The sequence below is a fragment of the Odocoileus virginianus genome, chromosome 18 (assembly GCF_023699985.2).
Source record: "Odocoileus virginianus isolate 20LAN1187 ecotype Illinois chromosome 18, Ovbor_1.2, whole genome shotgun sequence".
NCBI lineage: Eukaryota > Metazoa > Chordata > Mammalia > Artiodactyla > Cervidae > Odocoileus > Odocoileus virginianus.
The window spans coordinates 5380425-5395232 of record NC_069691.1 but is presented as its reverse complement, the minus strand read 5'-3'; the positions used below and the strand labels follow the sequence as shown (position 1 = coordinate 5395232).

The window sequence follows — 14808 nt, the reverse complement described above, 5'->3', positions numbered from 1 at the left end:
AGAGTCATATAATGGACTACAAAAAAACAGGTTATCGCAAATAGGCCCTAATTCTCAAAAAGGAGCAGGCCCCGGGTTTATGATCTACACAGTTCTTATACTGATGTCACTGTCAAATAAGAATACACTAATAATGTCTGAAAAATATTAGTATAAGTGCAAACCCATTAACTCTCTGTGGACCCCAAGTCCAGCTAGAAAGATACCCCCAACTCTAAATGCATGTCTTAAATGTTTTATCTAGTCATACCGAAAGTGTTATATGAGGGAGACCCAACTGACTTTCTTCAATAATGTGTGACTAGATATACTTTAGTCATAGTTATAAAGGTCCCATGCAATTCACTAGCAATAACAAGAAATTACAACCAATGAGGAAGCCTGGGTAATTTAAAATAAGTCTTTTGAAAGAAGTATTTTTTCATGCAATAAAAGAAAAACTTAATACTAAAAAAATTTGCTTTCTCTTAACAAAGCCCACAGAAAATCACAAACGTTTTCAGGTACTAAGAAACCCAAGGTATGGGAATTCCCCAGTGGTCCAGCAGTTAGGACTCCACCCGTTCACTGCAGGGGGCATGGATGTGATCCCTCATCAGGGAACTGAGATCTGCATGCTGCACAGTGCGGCCAAACGACACAACAACAACAACCAAAAACACTGATTCAAAGAAAGAAAAAGAAACCCAGAGTGACGGTGACAAAATATAAGCTGAAGGGGTTTCCCTTTAGGAAAAAAACAAAGGTTAATGTAATGTACAGACCAACTGGTAAGCAGCAGCAAACAACACATTGATTAAAATGGAACTGTGAAGTGAGTGCCTAAGTTGTCTGAAATGTAAATGTTAGCTTTGTATCAGATCATCTCCAAAATATAAACCTTCACAGTACAGTACATATCTGTCATCAAATATCTGAGGTCTGAATCCTTCACTCCACATTCTTCAATGTCATCTCAATACATTGTCCTCAACTACCAATACAACTAGACACAGCTAGTAACAGCAGGTTACGAAAAAGTCATGTAGGGCCATGGATTCTACATCACTCACTACTAAATAATTTATCCACACGAGCCCTGCACAGAGCAACTTGGAATTGTATCATTGGCAAGTGTGCAAATTTCGGTATGTCATGGCTGGCGAACAATGTCATATATAAAAGTATCTGTGTGCAACACAAGTTCTGGGCAAACACATGCTAAAAAGGCTTGGGCTGGGGTGGGGAGATCAACAATTCGGGTTCTTAAGAGTATTATTATGGTACAAAGTAGGTACCGATATTCTGTGGCAAAACATCCAATCCTAGGCTCCTGCTTTGGAAATCCTGGCATGGTTACCCAGAGCATGGATGCTGGAGTCAGACTGTCTCCAGGCTCTGCTTACTAATTCTGACCTTGGGCCAATCACGTAAGAGCTCTGTGCCTCAGTTCCTTTATCTGTGAAATGGAGGGAAGGCACCAACCATACAGGGTGGTGTTGAGAGTTAAGTGAAACAAGCCACACAGAAGGATTCAGTGGCTGGCACCACCCTGAGGTGCTGCTCAAGAACTGTTGCCCGTTTCTAAATACTATATTAGCCCTCAGCTCGTGCCAGCTAGCAGGAGACAGAGGTCCAGCATGGAAACCTCTGCACGGGAGCCAGCTGGAGGTGGACACGTTCTCCTCCAGGGGCATCCGGGAGTGGCTTAATTCACTCGCACTGCTTCTGAGAATGTGTCCATCCTGAAACAGAAACTCACGGACACACAAGGAAATGACAAGGCATCGGTTAGATGCAATGTTTATGACCCAAGACCACAGTCAATGGCCACATGGCTTGGCGTGCTCGCCTCACGAATGTGGTTTTAGCCTGATCTGAATCAAGAGTCCTCACACCGAGCTGTGTGGTCTCATCTGTAGAGTTTGAACAAGATGCCCCCAGTGTTTCTTCCATTTCTACCACGGACTTCTATCATTGCACCACTCGCTGTAGCGGAGGACAGACTCTGACTTAAGATCTAATATGGACCTGAATCTATTACCACAATGGCATCCAAAAAGGCAGCTGATGACACCAAATTCTTATCCTCATTACTTCAGCACGACAGGTTACAAAATTTTGCAAGGCCTGGGACAAAATTAAAACACAGGCCCTGGCTCAAAAATTGAGCGCTTAAAGATGGTGGAGAACAGAGGATGAAACTAAGGCTGAGACAGGTTCCTTTTAAGAGCAGGGCCAGTGCAGCTGGCTCAGACCACACACCATGAAGCCAGTCCTACATTTCTGTATCCCCTCTTAGGAATAACTGTAGTAGAAAGCCCAAAGTTTAATATGCAAACCTAGAAGATACATAATTTACAGCTCGAGAGGGAAATAATATCCTACAATGGAAGAATCTATCCTCTTGATACATTATTTTAAGGTATGAGAAATTATCAGCAAGATCTTAGAGTCTTTTGTAGACTCACTTAGAAGGTGAGCAAGAAGACAAACAAAATATTATTTCAAGCCCCTTATTTACTTACATAGTGGCTGGAGTCCTTATCGTCCACCTTTCTTTTTTTGATGTCATTAGAAAACTCAGGTCCATTTCTGCGTTTATCTGTGCCTCTTAGACTGTCTGGGACCAAGAGGGAATTACTCTGCAAGACCAAAAAAAAAAAAAAAAATTAATCAAAGATTTCTTCCCAAGTCTCTTTGTACACATGAAAACCCAACCTGGATGTGACAGCCGATTTGGAAAGGTGATACCTACACAGCCTTTCATTCCATTTAATTCGTCTCATCTGAAGACGTAGATGGCAAACATTTATAGAGATTTAAGCACTTAAAAGGGAGACCCTGACTATGCAATCAAGCCATCCAAAGCCTCGTGGATCCTTCTGGCCCTACTCACTTAAAATGCTCCTCTGTTGTGTCTGTTCTTAGAGAAATGGGAGCCTGCTGTTTATATGTGGATGTGTTTTTATTTTTTCCCACTGAGACTCCCTGGTCTGGAATATGAATGGTCTATCAGCAAAACCTGACATCACTCTATTAGACATATTCTGTCACTGTAAGAGTCAACGTGGGCCTTTCTAAAAAGGCACAAAGAGAGCGGGTGGGATTAACAGCATGCTTTCCTAAAAGGCAAATCACATTTTCCACAGTCACAATGAAGGAACTCTTTTGAATTCTTTTAATTTATTGTTGAAAATAAGATTTGGTGTTCCTTGCCAAGAGCACTGAAATTTAAGACCCAAAGCAGGAATTCCAGCCAGTGAATCTTCAACAGCAAGGCCAGCTCCCACACACAAAAGCAGGAACAAGGACTAATCTTTTCCACAAACCACACAGGATACTTTCCTTCACATGTGCTGAGTATGAACTGCTGACCCAAAGAAAATAGGCATTTTAGATATCTGAGGGTCACATGACACGATCTGACATCCCTTCAATTCCCATCTCCCCTTGGGCTAAAGCATCAGAACATGTTACAATGAGTTCTTTTAAGTGTGGGATTAGCATATGCAAGAGGGCAATTTGCTCAGTGATGTGTTACTGCCTTGAACAATGCTGAACTGGCTGTATAAAAACTTCCTTTCTCAAAGCCCAGATAACCCCAATTTCTGAAAGATGCTGGAGAACTCAGTCCAGGGCCAACAAACAGCGATGCTACCTTTCTAGGCTGCAAATTAAAATATAAAGGGGCTTGGGGAAACCTTGAAGTAAGACCACCTCTAATGCAATAAGTACCAGGAGCAAATCTTTAAATAAAGGTCCATTTTAAGAGGCCCTGGATGGGTCTTCCGTCCTAACCAGCCCAAGGAAATTAGCCAGGTGGCTTGCTCTCAAACGGCCCCCCCTTCTGTGCCCTGTGAAAACTGGGGACCCCACCATGGGAACATTCTCAGCTCAACCACACTCAGGAGGAAATCAAAAGGCATGCTGAAGCCCCTCTGCCCACTTCAGAGGCTGCCTCTGAAGCAGCTGAGCTTTCATTCATGACTGTTCAAGCTCCACAAATGCCGGGAGGCTTACATAAAAGCAGTGGTAGGAACCAACACAATTCAATATAGAGAAGCTCAGAATAACGTCTCGAGCACAGTGTGGGGCTGAAAGGTGAGCTGGCTGGATCCCTGAACTAATTACCTTGGCAAGCATCTGCTAAAAACTAACCCCTCTGACCCAGACCAAATGCCTGACAGGACGCAGGAGACTTTACAAAACTCCTGTGAAGTGCTAACACACGCACCGGGGAGGGGAGCAGCAGCTTGCACTCACGTGGAAAAAGTGTCCAAACACGTTTGTCTGTGTTCTAGATCGTATCAGCCCCCAAGTCTCTTCCTCCAGACTCAGACCGGAGGCAGTGAGGGCCAGGCTGCACCACTCTCAACCGGACATCTACCCATGCACCCAGCATAACACAGCAGTGTTGGTGTCCACTGGCAATTTTAAAGTCTCTTTCTCCAGGATCTCCTGAGCAGCTCTCCTGCTATGACTAGCACTGGGCATCCAAACCACTCAGCTACTCAAAGACAGCTTTCCAATGATCTGATTTTTTTCTAATGTCAAGTGGGACTGTGATCACAAAAGTAAATGACGTGCCTTCTAGGAACAATGCAATTTTTGCTAGAAACAGTAACATTCCTCTGGCTGGACCCTGGCGAGCCGAGAGGCTTCTGCATCCCCAAGTCAGAAGTTAAATTCTCATTCCTGTTTGAGCAGCTTAAGTGAGGCCTATAATCTGAATGAGTTCTGCAAAGCTCTGCAAGTACTTCTAAATTTAGATGGGGTTGGTAATTAGCACTCCTGCTTATCTGAAAATTGGCTCCATTCAGATGGAAGATTGAGACAAGTTACAAAATGAAATGTCTCATCATACCTTTGATGGTATAAAACTGATTCAAGACACGGCAGCAAGGAGTGTGGGCTGGAGAAGCCTGGGACAGCACAGTCTGGAGCCAGGGAGCGCCCGGCCCACGCTGCAGCCCCACCTGTGACGAACCACTTTCTCGTGGTTCTCATGTGCCCTGTGTGCTGTGATTGTCCCCAACATCTTCCAGCCCCGACACTGCTTTCATTGTTGTTCTTGGCTTAAGCAAATAGTTCCAGCCTAATGAACTTCAATTCACTGTTGGCAGCAACAGTGTTCCTTAACTACTGCCTAGGTGACCCTCACTTTTCACCATTCCCTCATTTGATCCTCAGAACCTGCAAGTGACCACATGGGTAGGGCTGGATGTCTCCTGACACCGTTAAGTCTTCTTCCCTTGGCTATGTTTTGTTCTCACACACTGTCTTATGCTCCTCAGGGCTCAGCAGCAGAATAGTCATTCTGACGGCTGTTCTGAGACATTTTACACACATTTTAAGAGTGAAGAGACTATACCTGGGTGCTGACTGAATATCCTTTGGGTCCTTCAAAATTTAGGGTTCTATTCTGATTTGTTAGATTTGAAAGAGAAGACAGAATCATATTTAACATGAAAATTTAATATTCAATCAACATTTAAGAAGAGCCTGTTTGTAAAAGAATAAAACTGAGGTTGCTTCAAGTTACTGAGAGAGTCATGCATTCTAAACACAGAAGACAGTTAGGACCAAACCTCTGATGAGGCTAAAGCAATCTTAACACATATTCATTGTCTTTATCCCCCTTGTTTTATGTAGGGGACGTCCAGAAGGGGAGGTGATTTTCCTGAAGTCAAGAAGCTTCGGTCCATTAAGTCAAAGGGCCTGCACTCCCAAAAGAGTGATTTTAAAACTCAGTTTATGTACATCGAATACTTGTACCCAAATACTTGACCCCCCCCAATACCTCTCACTTAAAAGTCATATTGGCTGTTTAACCTAGTGAGCCTAAAATTCTAATGTGATATCATAACGACTAATGCATCCTCCCTTGGATTTCCTCCTAACCACAGACCCATGTTGCTTTACTTCGTACATGCCCACCGTAACAAAATTATGAACATAATATCAAAAAACAAAAACATTTTACGGCTTACTTTTAAATGACCTGAAAAAAATCCCAAATTCCTGGCTTTCCACTCACGATTCCTGCCATTTATAACCCAAGAATCACACTAAGAAAACACCCCAGCAGAGAGCAACAAAATAACCCAGGTATCCACAGCCCCAGTTTCATGCCCCATCAATTATTGTCAACCTATTTACTGCTTTCTCCCCCTGGAGTCTGTATTTTGAAAGGTATTTATCTCCCAAACAGCATTCATCAAGTAAAATTCACTTTTCAAATATTTATTTGCCAAATAAATATTTAATTGTGAATCAGAGTTTTTTAATCAACATGAAAACTAGTGTTACCACACTGACTGATAAGACTCTAACTCTAGCCAAGAAACTTGATGTTTTATTTCACCTTGCAGCTGGTAAAATTTAATTATCTGCCAGAATTTTTCAAACACTAATTACTGGGCAGACATCTACTACAAATGTTCCGAGAGCTGGGATTTCCAGACTGTATATAAGTTTTTGTTTGTTTAAAATTTTTCTTAAGAACCAAACAAAATCATCTTATTTACCTGATGTCTTCCCTAGAAGAACTCAAAAATAGAAGTTTCATACAGCCCATGGGGGATATTACAAATTTGAGCAAATCAAGATCTAAAAACACACTGTTTTCAAAATAAGCTAAAATTTGAAAACCTTGATGATTTTCTGCACCTTTCAAGTTGCACACACTGGTGGGAACAAAGCCAAGTAAAACGATAAAGGGAGAGGCAGATGAAACAAGTCTCTAAAGAAAACAAGGTCCCCCTGGAATGTTCAGCCCAGAGACAGAGTGTCTAAAAGACCCGTTGTCCCAACTGGCACACTTTTCTCTCCATCTATATAAACAGACTATTCATGAAATGATTAGATGAGGTCTAAGAACAGAGAAAAGGTATGAACCACAAGAAGGGACCCATCCCTTCCAAAATCTGGAATATCTGAGAACCTAAAACCTCACTAGGCATGTGAACTGATTAACAGGTGAATTGTTCACTATGGTTACCCTGTACTTCCCGAGTCACTTCTTGCACTAACAGTGATGTGATGGTTAAGAACAGAAACAAGAGTGAGCAAAAAAGCTACCCAGAAAGCATAGGAAGCCTTCAAATGTTATAACTGTGGTCAGATTCAGGGCACAATTTCCCAAATAGGTGAAACATGTTGCATAAAAACACACCAGAATCATTCCCTGCTCAAGATGAGTGGGCCCAAGTTAACTAGAGAGTTGGTGGTATTTGAACTAGTGGGTAGAAGTGGACAACGTAGTCTCTTAAAGTAAAAATAAAATCCAGACATGTAAGTAACAAACCATAGCTTCCTATAAAAACTTACAATAGAAGAATCTTTTGAATTTCAAAGAGCATTCAGTTGAATCAGAAGAAAATGTCAAGATTTGGACTTTGCATTACCTTTATTCTGACCATTCTAGAAAATAATGTTTCTATTTCATGCTCTGAACACCCACCTACTCAAGACCAACATAGACTTAGCTGCTTTAATATGAATAATAAACAGCCTTTATAGTCTTTTTCCAAGAATTTTACTTTTCTTGGGCAATTTAACAAGAATGGCTGTTCATGTATACTGAGGTATTTTGGAAGGTAAACTCCAGATATATGAAAGAGAGCTGGTTTACACTGTTAATGTTGCCAGAACACTTTATAAGAGCATTCACGTCTCCTTCATCTACTCTGAGACCTCAAAGCAATTCTTTTGCCCACCAAATCTAAAGCTTGAAGCCACCAGCAGCAAATGTGAAAGGAAAACCCGCTCATGGAGACAGCAAAAGCTAGACAGGTTTCCCTAATGTGAAAATAATGCACATTATTCAAATGGATTTCTTTAGCTGCCATGCTGATTCCCCTTGGGAACAGTCTCCTCCTCACAGGAAAAGTGTTTGTGTCAGAGGTACAGATTGGGAACTCATGACACCTCATTTATCCTCAGTTACACTAAGGCAGTGGGAACCTAATTTGCTAGCACACTCTACGCTGACAATTAACTTCCCGGTGAACATTAAAACAATTAGGTGACGACACACCCCATCACATCTGTGTGCCGCCTCACCCACACCTGGTACCAATTAAGCCATCACTCCACGCAGCACTCTGCACTGCAGTCCAGTTGGTCATCCACGCATTCTGTGTGACAAATGCACTTTTAACCTATAAAACTAACAGAATCCCCACCTGTCAATGGCAAAAAGTGGAAGCAAATGGAGATGTGTGGAAACGTGGAAAACATGTCTCGGAAGATTGGCTGTGAAGCAGGTCTGAAGGGTAAACATCTATTTTTCACATGGTTTGAAGGCAAAATATGGGGAGAACAAAACAATAAAAAAATTAAAAAAAAAAAAAAAACCAACATGTTCCTGCACCTCCATTTAGGAACTCAGCACTGTCGGATGCAGATGGGTGACTCGAGAGGATGCCCAAGATAAAAGAGCTACAGACACACACCCAGTGACATCTGAGCTGGAAGAAGTGCTAAACCATGAAATGCCTTCAGCGTCACTCTCTATGTCCACAGTTTGCTTTTCCACCCTCCTTCTCCAGGTAAAACAAAACGTTTTCAATAAAAACTATGGAGCTGAAAAGAAACATAACGACTTAAGAATAATCTTTAAATGACCTCATAACACCTTTATTCCCCTAATTAGGACCTTGGTCACAACAAAAGTCAAGCTGTATTTCAAACCTTTTCTAGAAGCATGTTTGCAAAGCGCTCTTAGGTGCTACTGCCCCTCTTCATTTGCCAGCCCCTGGTGAGAAGCTTCTACTGCAAAAAAAAAAAAAAAAAGTCCTGAAACTAGAAAGCAATGGGTCAGGACTGGACTGTGGTATCTGATATCCAACGGCACTTACACTCATCTCTCCTCATCGGAAAGATGCAGACAGTTTGCTGTACTATGTTAAGGAGGGGATGTTGAAAATGATGAGCAGACACCTCACCTGGCACAGGAACACACCATTCCCAACAAGCAAGAAACTTCCAGGGTCCTCCTTCCCTTGGGGGTTCAACCTTCTCACGGCAGTGATGCTGGTTTTCCCACAGGATCTATTTTTTTTTAAGTACAGAGTTTTAAGTGCTACCAAAGGAAAAATCTACTGAGGAAACTGCTTCAGAAAATTTAAGTGTTTCCTACTGTGCCTTAAATATAGATTTCAGGTAATTCATCTTAGTTTTATCCTTTATCTCCACACAATTCCTTGACAGAGGCCAAGATAAAGTCATCAATGTTTAGGTGAAAACACCTCCTCTGAGCCCCCATTTACCTTTGATGAATTCCAGCATCATTCGACTGATCAAGTTCCTAAGAGACTGGGGTGTGTTTTGTGATGCTGACACATAGAACAACATCAGGACCAGCCACTCAGTCAAGCGGGCCCCCATTGCCACAGAAGCCTCACACATTGTGTGAAAAGGAAAGGAAACCACAAGTAACTATGTTGAGGGTGACCAACGACACGTTTCCTGTTGTCTGGCTCCCCTGCAGGTAGATGCAGGGAGGACCTTCCTAAAGGCCTGCAAAGGTATGGCTGATGACTTCCCATTTGTGGGTCCTAAACCCGCACCCTGCAGATAGCCACCATCGCCATTTCACAGATGAGACAAGAAGGTCCAAAAGCAGGAGAAATACCGCCTGCGCAGCCAGAATTCCACTGGGTCTGCCTTAGTCCAAAACCTACCTTCTTTCTATCACTGCTCCTTCCCACCCCCAACACACTGCCATGGTCATAAAAAGCATGAGGAGACAAGGTGACTTTCAAAAAACTAAAATTTCAGAAACAGGCCAAGAGTGAAGTACTTCCCAGAGCAAGCCTCATAGCTTATTCCCTCCTTGCCCTCTATTCTGCACAGTGTCATTTCAGAAAAAGGGAAGGGACAGGTGGTCCAGAGTTAGGATCTGGTCCTACCTCTGCCAATTAACTAGTCAAGTACAACAGCTAGAGAAGAAAAAAATAAAGATACCACCCTAACATCAAGTGATGGTTGTCATAATCACTTATTTAAAAGTCCTAAATGTGAACATGGTGACTGTAGAAATCAGTTACGGGAGTGGTAATGGGGTCCCTCAGAAAGATGATCTCTGTGAATCAAAAAACACCCAGCCTCCTTGGGCTTTGTGTCTGAGAAAATGATGTGTGCTAAGTCACTTCTGTCAGGTCCAACTCTTTGTGACCCCATGGATGTAGCCTGCCAGGTTCCTCTGTCCATGGGATTCTTCAGGCAAGGATACTGGAGTGGGATGCCGTGCCCTCCTCCAGGGGATCTTCTGGACCCAGGGACTGAACTGGATCTCTTACGTCTCCTGCAAGTGGGTTCTTTACCACTAGTACCACCTACGAAGAAAGTGATAGTGATGCACTACTCTGAACTAAAGCAGGTGAAAAGTGCTTGAGACGTTTCTGAGCCAGGAACTTCCGTGGAGAATTTAATGAGTTACGATCTTTTCCCAGCATTACGTAAGAGCACTCACCCACAGTACTGTACATACAATCTTAGCGGTGTTCAAGGGCCTTCTGAAGTCCACTCAGGAACCTGCCTAAGTTTACAGACAGTCCCATTCTAGAGTCTCTCCCAGACAGCCCGCTCAAGTCTCCTCCTCCTTCTAGATGTTCCAAATAATGATCACATGAGTGAGGTATTTCAGTGCTTTTCATTCAACACATAATCTGACTCTGACATCACAAGCCATCACTGTAAAATGGCAGCACGTATACGCAGTGCTTGAGCCAGTGCCTGGCACATAGTAAATGGTCGATAAGTATTTGTTAAATGAACGAGTACTTAAATAAACATTCTATCACATTTTCTTAAAAGCCATACAGCTCTGTGTCAATTCTCTAACTCCAGGTCTTTCAAGGCAGACTTAATTTAAAGGAGATTCTCTTCAGCCAAAATGAACTTGGTGCAATTCATCTTTAAATTAACTTGAATTATCTAAATTTTATTACTCTTGAAGAAATAAAGGCTTTCGTCAGGTCATTTCTTTGCTCAGTAGTAGCACTGATAAATAGGCTTACGTTAAAATAAAAAAAGGTTTGTGAATTAGAAAAACAGCAGTCAAATCTTAATTTAAAATCAATAGCCAAACAGCAAATCACAACTCTCTTGAGTTACTAGCTTTACCACTCATCCCTTTCAGAAATGAGAAACTTAAAAATGGTGTGCACTCTGCTCTTAGCTCTTTTCTTTCCTGGATTTTACATAAAACAGGTTACATTATAGTTCATTTGTTTTCCCACCATAAAACCTTCTACTAGCGAACGACATAGTTTAGACTCAAGAGATAACAATACATACACATTCAACAGTTCCCTCTGGATCTATTGTAAGTCCTTGATTTTTGCACTGGATATAAAAAATGTCTCTTCAACATAGAAGAGCAGGAAGAAAATAAAACTATATGCCAGCCTACAATTTCTCAGAACTCCTTGGTCTTATTTATGGCAGAGGTGCTCAAGAGTTTGGTCCAAGCCTCAAGGGTGTCTCTTTGTGGGCAGATTTTAATACTTAAACCAAAACAATATATGGCAACAAACAGAATGCAAAAAATTGACAAGAATTCAGCTCCCCTCTTTTAAGCCGGGCGTTAAAGACATTTGCAAACGTGCAAAAAACAAAGCCACTCTTCCCACTCTGATTTTTTATTTTGGAAATTAGTTATTTTTCACTAAAAATGTTATTTAACACAATTAAGTAACTCTTTATCTGTTTAAGTAATTTAAAAATCTGTTTTATTTCTAACCCAGAGACTTTTCAAAATATATGACATACATAAACAAAAGTTCTCTGGGGTCATAAATTAATTACCTTAAGGATATGAAGGTTCTGAGACCACAAGGTGTGAAAATCATTGCCCTAGATAGCCACCGCTCTTAAGCCCTCATTGTGTGAAAAAATTAAACAAAACACCTGTATAATCAAATGACTTTATCTGCCAAGTAAAATTCAACTTCATAATTCAACCACTTTATTAAATAGTTAAGTACTATAATATTTTAAGTGTTAATAGTACACATCATCTCATTACCCACTGAGTCTCATATTTAATTTTACATAAAGTTTGAAGAGAGTTAGTTAATTTTACATAACTGCAGCAAAATCCCACTTATATGGACAGTGAACAATTTAATTTCTCTCTACAGACTGAATTAAATGTTTTGGTTACAAATTAGTCTAGTTTTTCCATTTTATACAATCATTACCATGAGTTTTCTATAATAATTATGCAGGAAACTCAGTATATATACTTCTGAAAATGTTGAAATTATAATTAGACTTGACAAGAGTTTGGTGTAAAAAAGGAGACATGCAAATAACACATTAAGTAACCATGTATTTTATATTATTTTATAGATTGGTTTATGCAATGTATCTACCACATTTGGACTTGAAAGTTCACTGACTGCTAACTCAATACAGACTTACTAATAACTAAACTAACTGGACTGAAAACCAATCCACAGCTGCCTGAAATTGAAGAACTATTTTGTACTTCTTTAAGGGTATAACTTTCCCATAAATCAAGTTAGTTCCTCCATAAATCAGTTTACTTAGATCTGTACTTTGGGAGTAGGTGATTTTATTCTCTAGCTCTAATTTTTTCTCCCTTCTTTTTTCTTCCTAACAGTTTCCAAAGAAAACTTACAGAACAAGAATTTCAAAACCACTACCTCATCCTTTCACCATTATCTACTCCCCTCATATACTCTGACACATAAAAGTATACCAAGCTCAATCCCAAAGAAAATTTTAAAACCTGTTACTATTCTACACAGAAGGTGGAGGGAGGGGGGAAGCTAAACTTTTCAAACTGAAAAAAATTACGTATCTTCCCCGCAAACTCATAAGAAAGTATCAGAGTGATTTAAAAGTTCGGTATCCCATTTTTAAACCATATTTAGACTGAAGATCGTCCAAATTCTGCCATGTTCAGAAAGAAAAAAGGAAGGAGGGAAGGGGCAAAAACAATAGGTTATCTTAGCTGAAGAGGGGCCAGGTTCTCACTCTTTGCTCCACAACATGAGAGGTGAGTTCTAGAGACAGGCAGCCCCAGAAGTAACTGGCAGATACGTGAACAGATCAAACATTACACAAAGTGGGTTTCTCCATTTTATACAACCATTACCATGAGTTTTCTATAATAATTATGCAGGAAACTCAGTATATACACTGAGATTTAGGCTGGTGAAAAAATGAACACAACAAGCACAGAGGTCGGTGAACTCAATCTTCTTGGTTTTGAGAGATGACCCAAAAGACTCAGTTCTCTGGACTAAAATAAAGTTCAAGTTCACACTCCAAGGACGATTATGAAAAGAAAACTAGATAGAAACCGAGCAACTAAGATGCATTCGCGAGGATAATGATGGTTTAGGTAGAAATAACACTAACCAATTTCACATATGGATTATGACCTCTTGCCTGTAGAACTGACTTAAGAAAAAAATGAATACTCTCTTACATTAGAAGTAAACCTGGACTCGAAGTGCAATGATAAACGTATTTTAAAATGGGGCACGTAAGGATCAAAGTGTATTTTCAAGTGAGTAATCTTAGCAAGCAGCTTTGTCTCCCTCTCATCCGATAAAAGTTTCATACAGAAGTTGGGGGAGTGGGGGAGAGAACAGACACACTTTTTAAAAAAAGGAAAACAACAAGTTGCTGAGAGATAGGGCAGGACACACGTGTCTGTGCCTCTGCGGACAGAAAGGCGCTGGGCGCCCCGTGGGGTGGGGGGAGGAACGTGCTTCTATGAGCAGCAGGCGCATCGAGTCGGGGTACTTACCGTGCCTGGTTCTCTGTCTGCTCCCGAGGTTACCAAGAAACGCACAGACATGCCCGTTCAGACACAGAGGCAAGGACAGAAATAAAAAAAAAGGGGGGAATAATTAGAACACAAGCCCCAAACAGTTTTAAAAATGGCTTTTATTTATATAAGTCATTGCACATTCCTAATACAGTGATTTCCTGAAAATTACAGTATTTTGTAAACATAAGATTTACAGTTTAACCATACACAAAAGCCTATTTTTTTAAAAATTTCTTGACAGAATAAATTACTCTTTTTTTTTTCCAAAAAATTAGTCAAGTGCAATTTTGCCCAATATTTAATGCATACTAGAATTAAAGCCTATGAAGCTAAGTAGTAACAGATGCAATTATCAAACCTTTCATTTGAACACATTCACTTTCAAATTTAACTTCTTATTTCGCCCCATTTAACAACATTACTTTCTTTGAAAATTACCCAATTAAGCAGTTAACAGTTTTCCATAATATGGTACAGGCCACTGGCATTAACGAGGCAGTTGCCAAGATGTCAAGATGCCTGCCATCTAAAGAGATGGAGAAATCTACAGATGCCCACGTTAAAGCCTGAAAACCTCCAGGGTGAACTGTGTTTCAGTGGCCAAGCTTTGCGACAGACAGTTCCTCTTAGCTCATTGTTTGCGCTCTGTATGGGATGGGGCTTTCTTTAGCGGTGCACAAACTGCAGCACTGTAAGAGCGCTAGGACAAGGTCCTAATCTGGCTTGCCCGGCCTCTCACCTCTGTGGTGCTCTGCATCGTGGTGCTTCTTGTCATCTTTCATGGCCAAGTGAGACTGGCCACTCAGGGCACTGGACAGCGCCAGGAGGCCGGCGCTGCCGCCGAGGGGCGGGATGCCGGGAGGCTGGAGTCCCGAGGGGTGAGGGGTGAGGGGCACGGGGGGTCCGTGGCCGTGAGAAAGATGCTGGGCTTGCAACTGCTGCTGCTGTTGGAGGTGGTGGTTGAGAGGAAGAGGAGGGAGAGAGAAAGAGAAGGTGGTGGCGGCGGCGGC

The 14808-nt window shown here is 41.3% G+C and overlaps 1 protein-coding gene across 5 annotated transcripts in view; it reads right to left on the bottom strand.

Annotated features, from left to right (window-relative positions):
• The window catches only part of LOC110122594 (TLE family member 1, transcriptional corepressor), a 93016-nt gene that overhangs the window by 30343 nt on the left and 47865 nt on the right, over positions 1–14808 (bottom strand). For 3 of the 5 annotated variants that reach the window (XM_070480309.1, XM_020870102.2, XM_020870103.2), the window contains exons 7-9: positions 14538–14742; positions 13775–13791; positions 2508–2624 (exon numbers count right to left, since the gene is read on the bottom strand). In XM_070480309.1, the coding sequence (XP_070336410.1) occupies positions 2508–2624; positions 13775–13791; positions 14538–14742 (339 nt within the window). The remainder of the gene's footprint in view (positions 1–2507; positions 2625–13774; positions 13792–14537; positions 14743–14808) is intronic. The other 2 variants (XM_070480308.1, XM_020870104.2) reach the window with 1 other exon arrangement.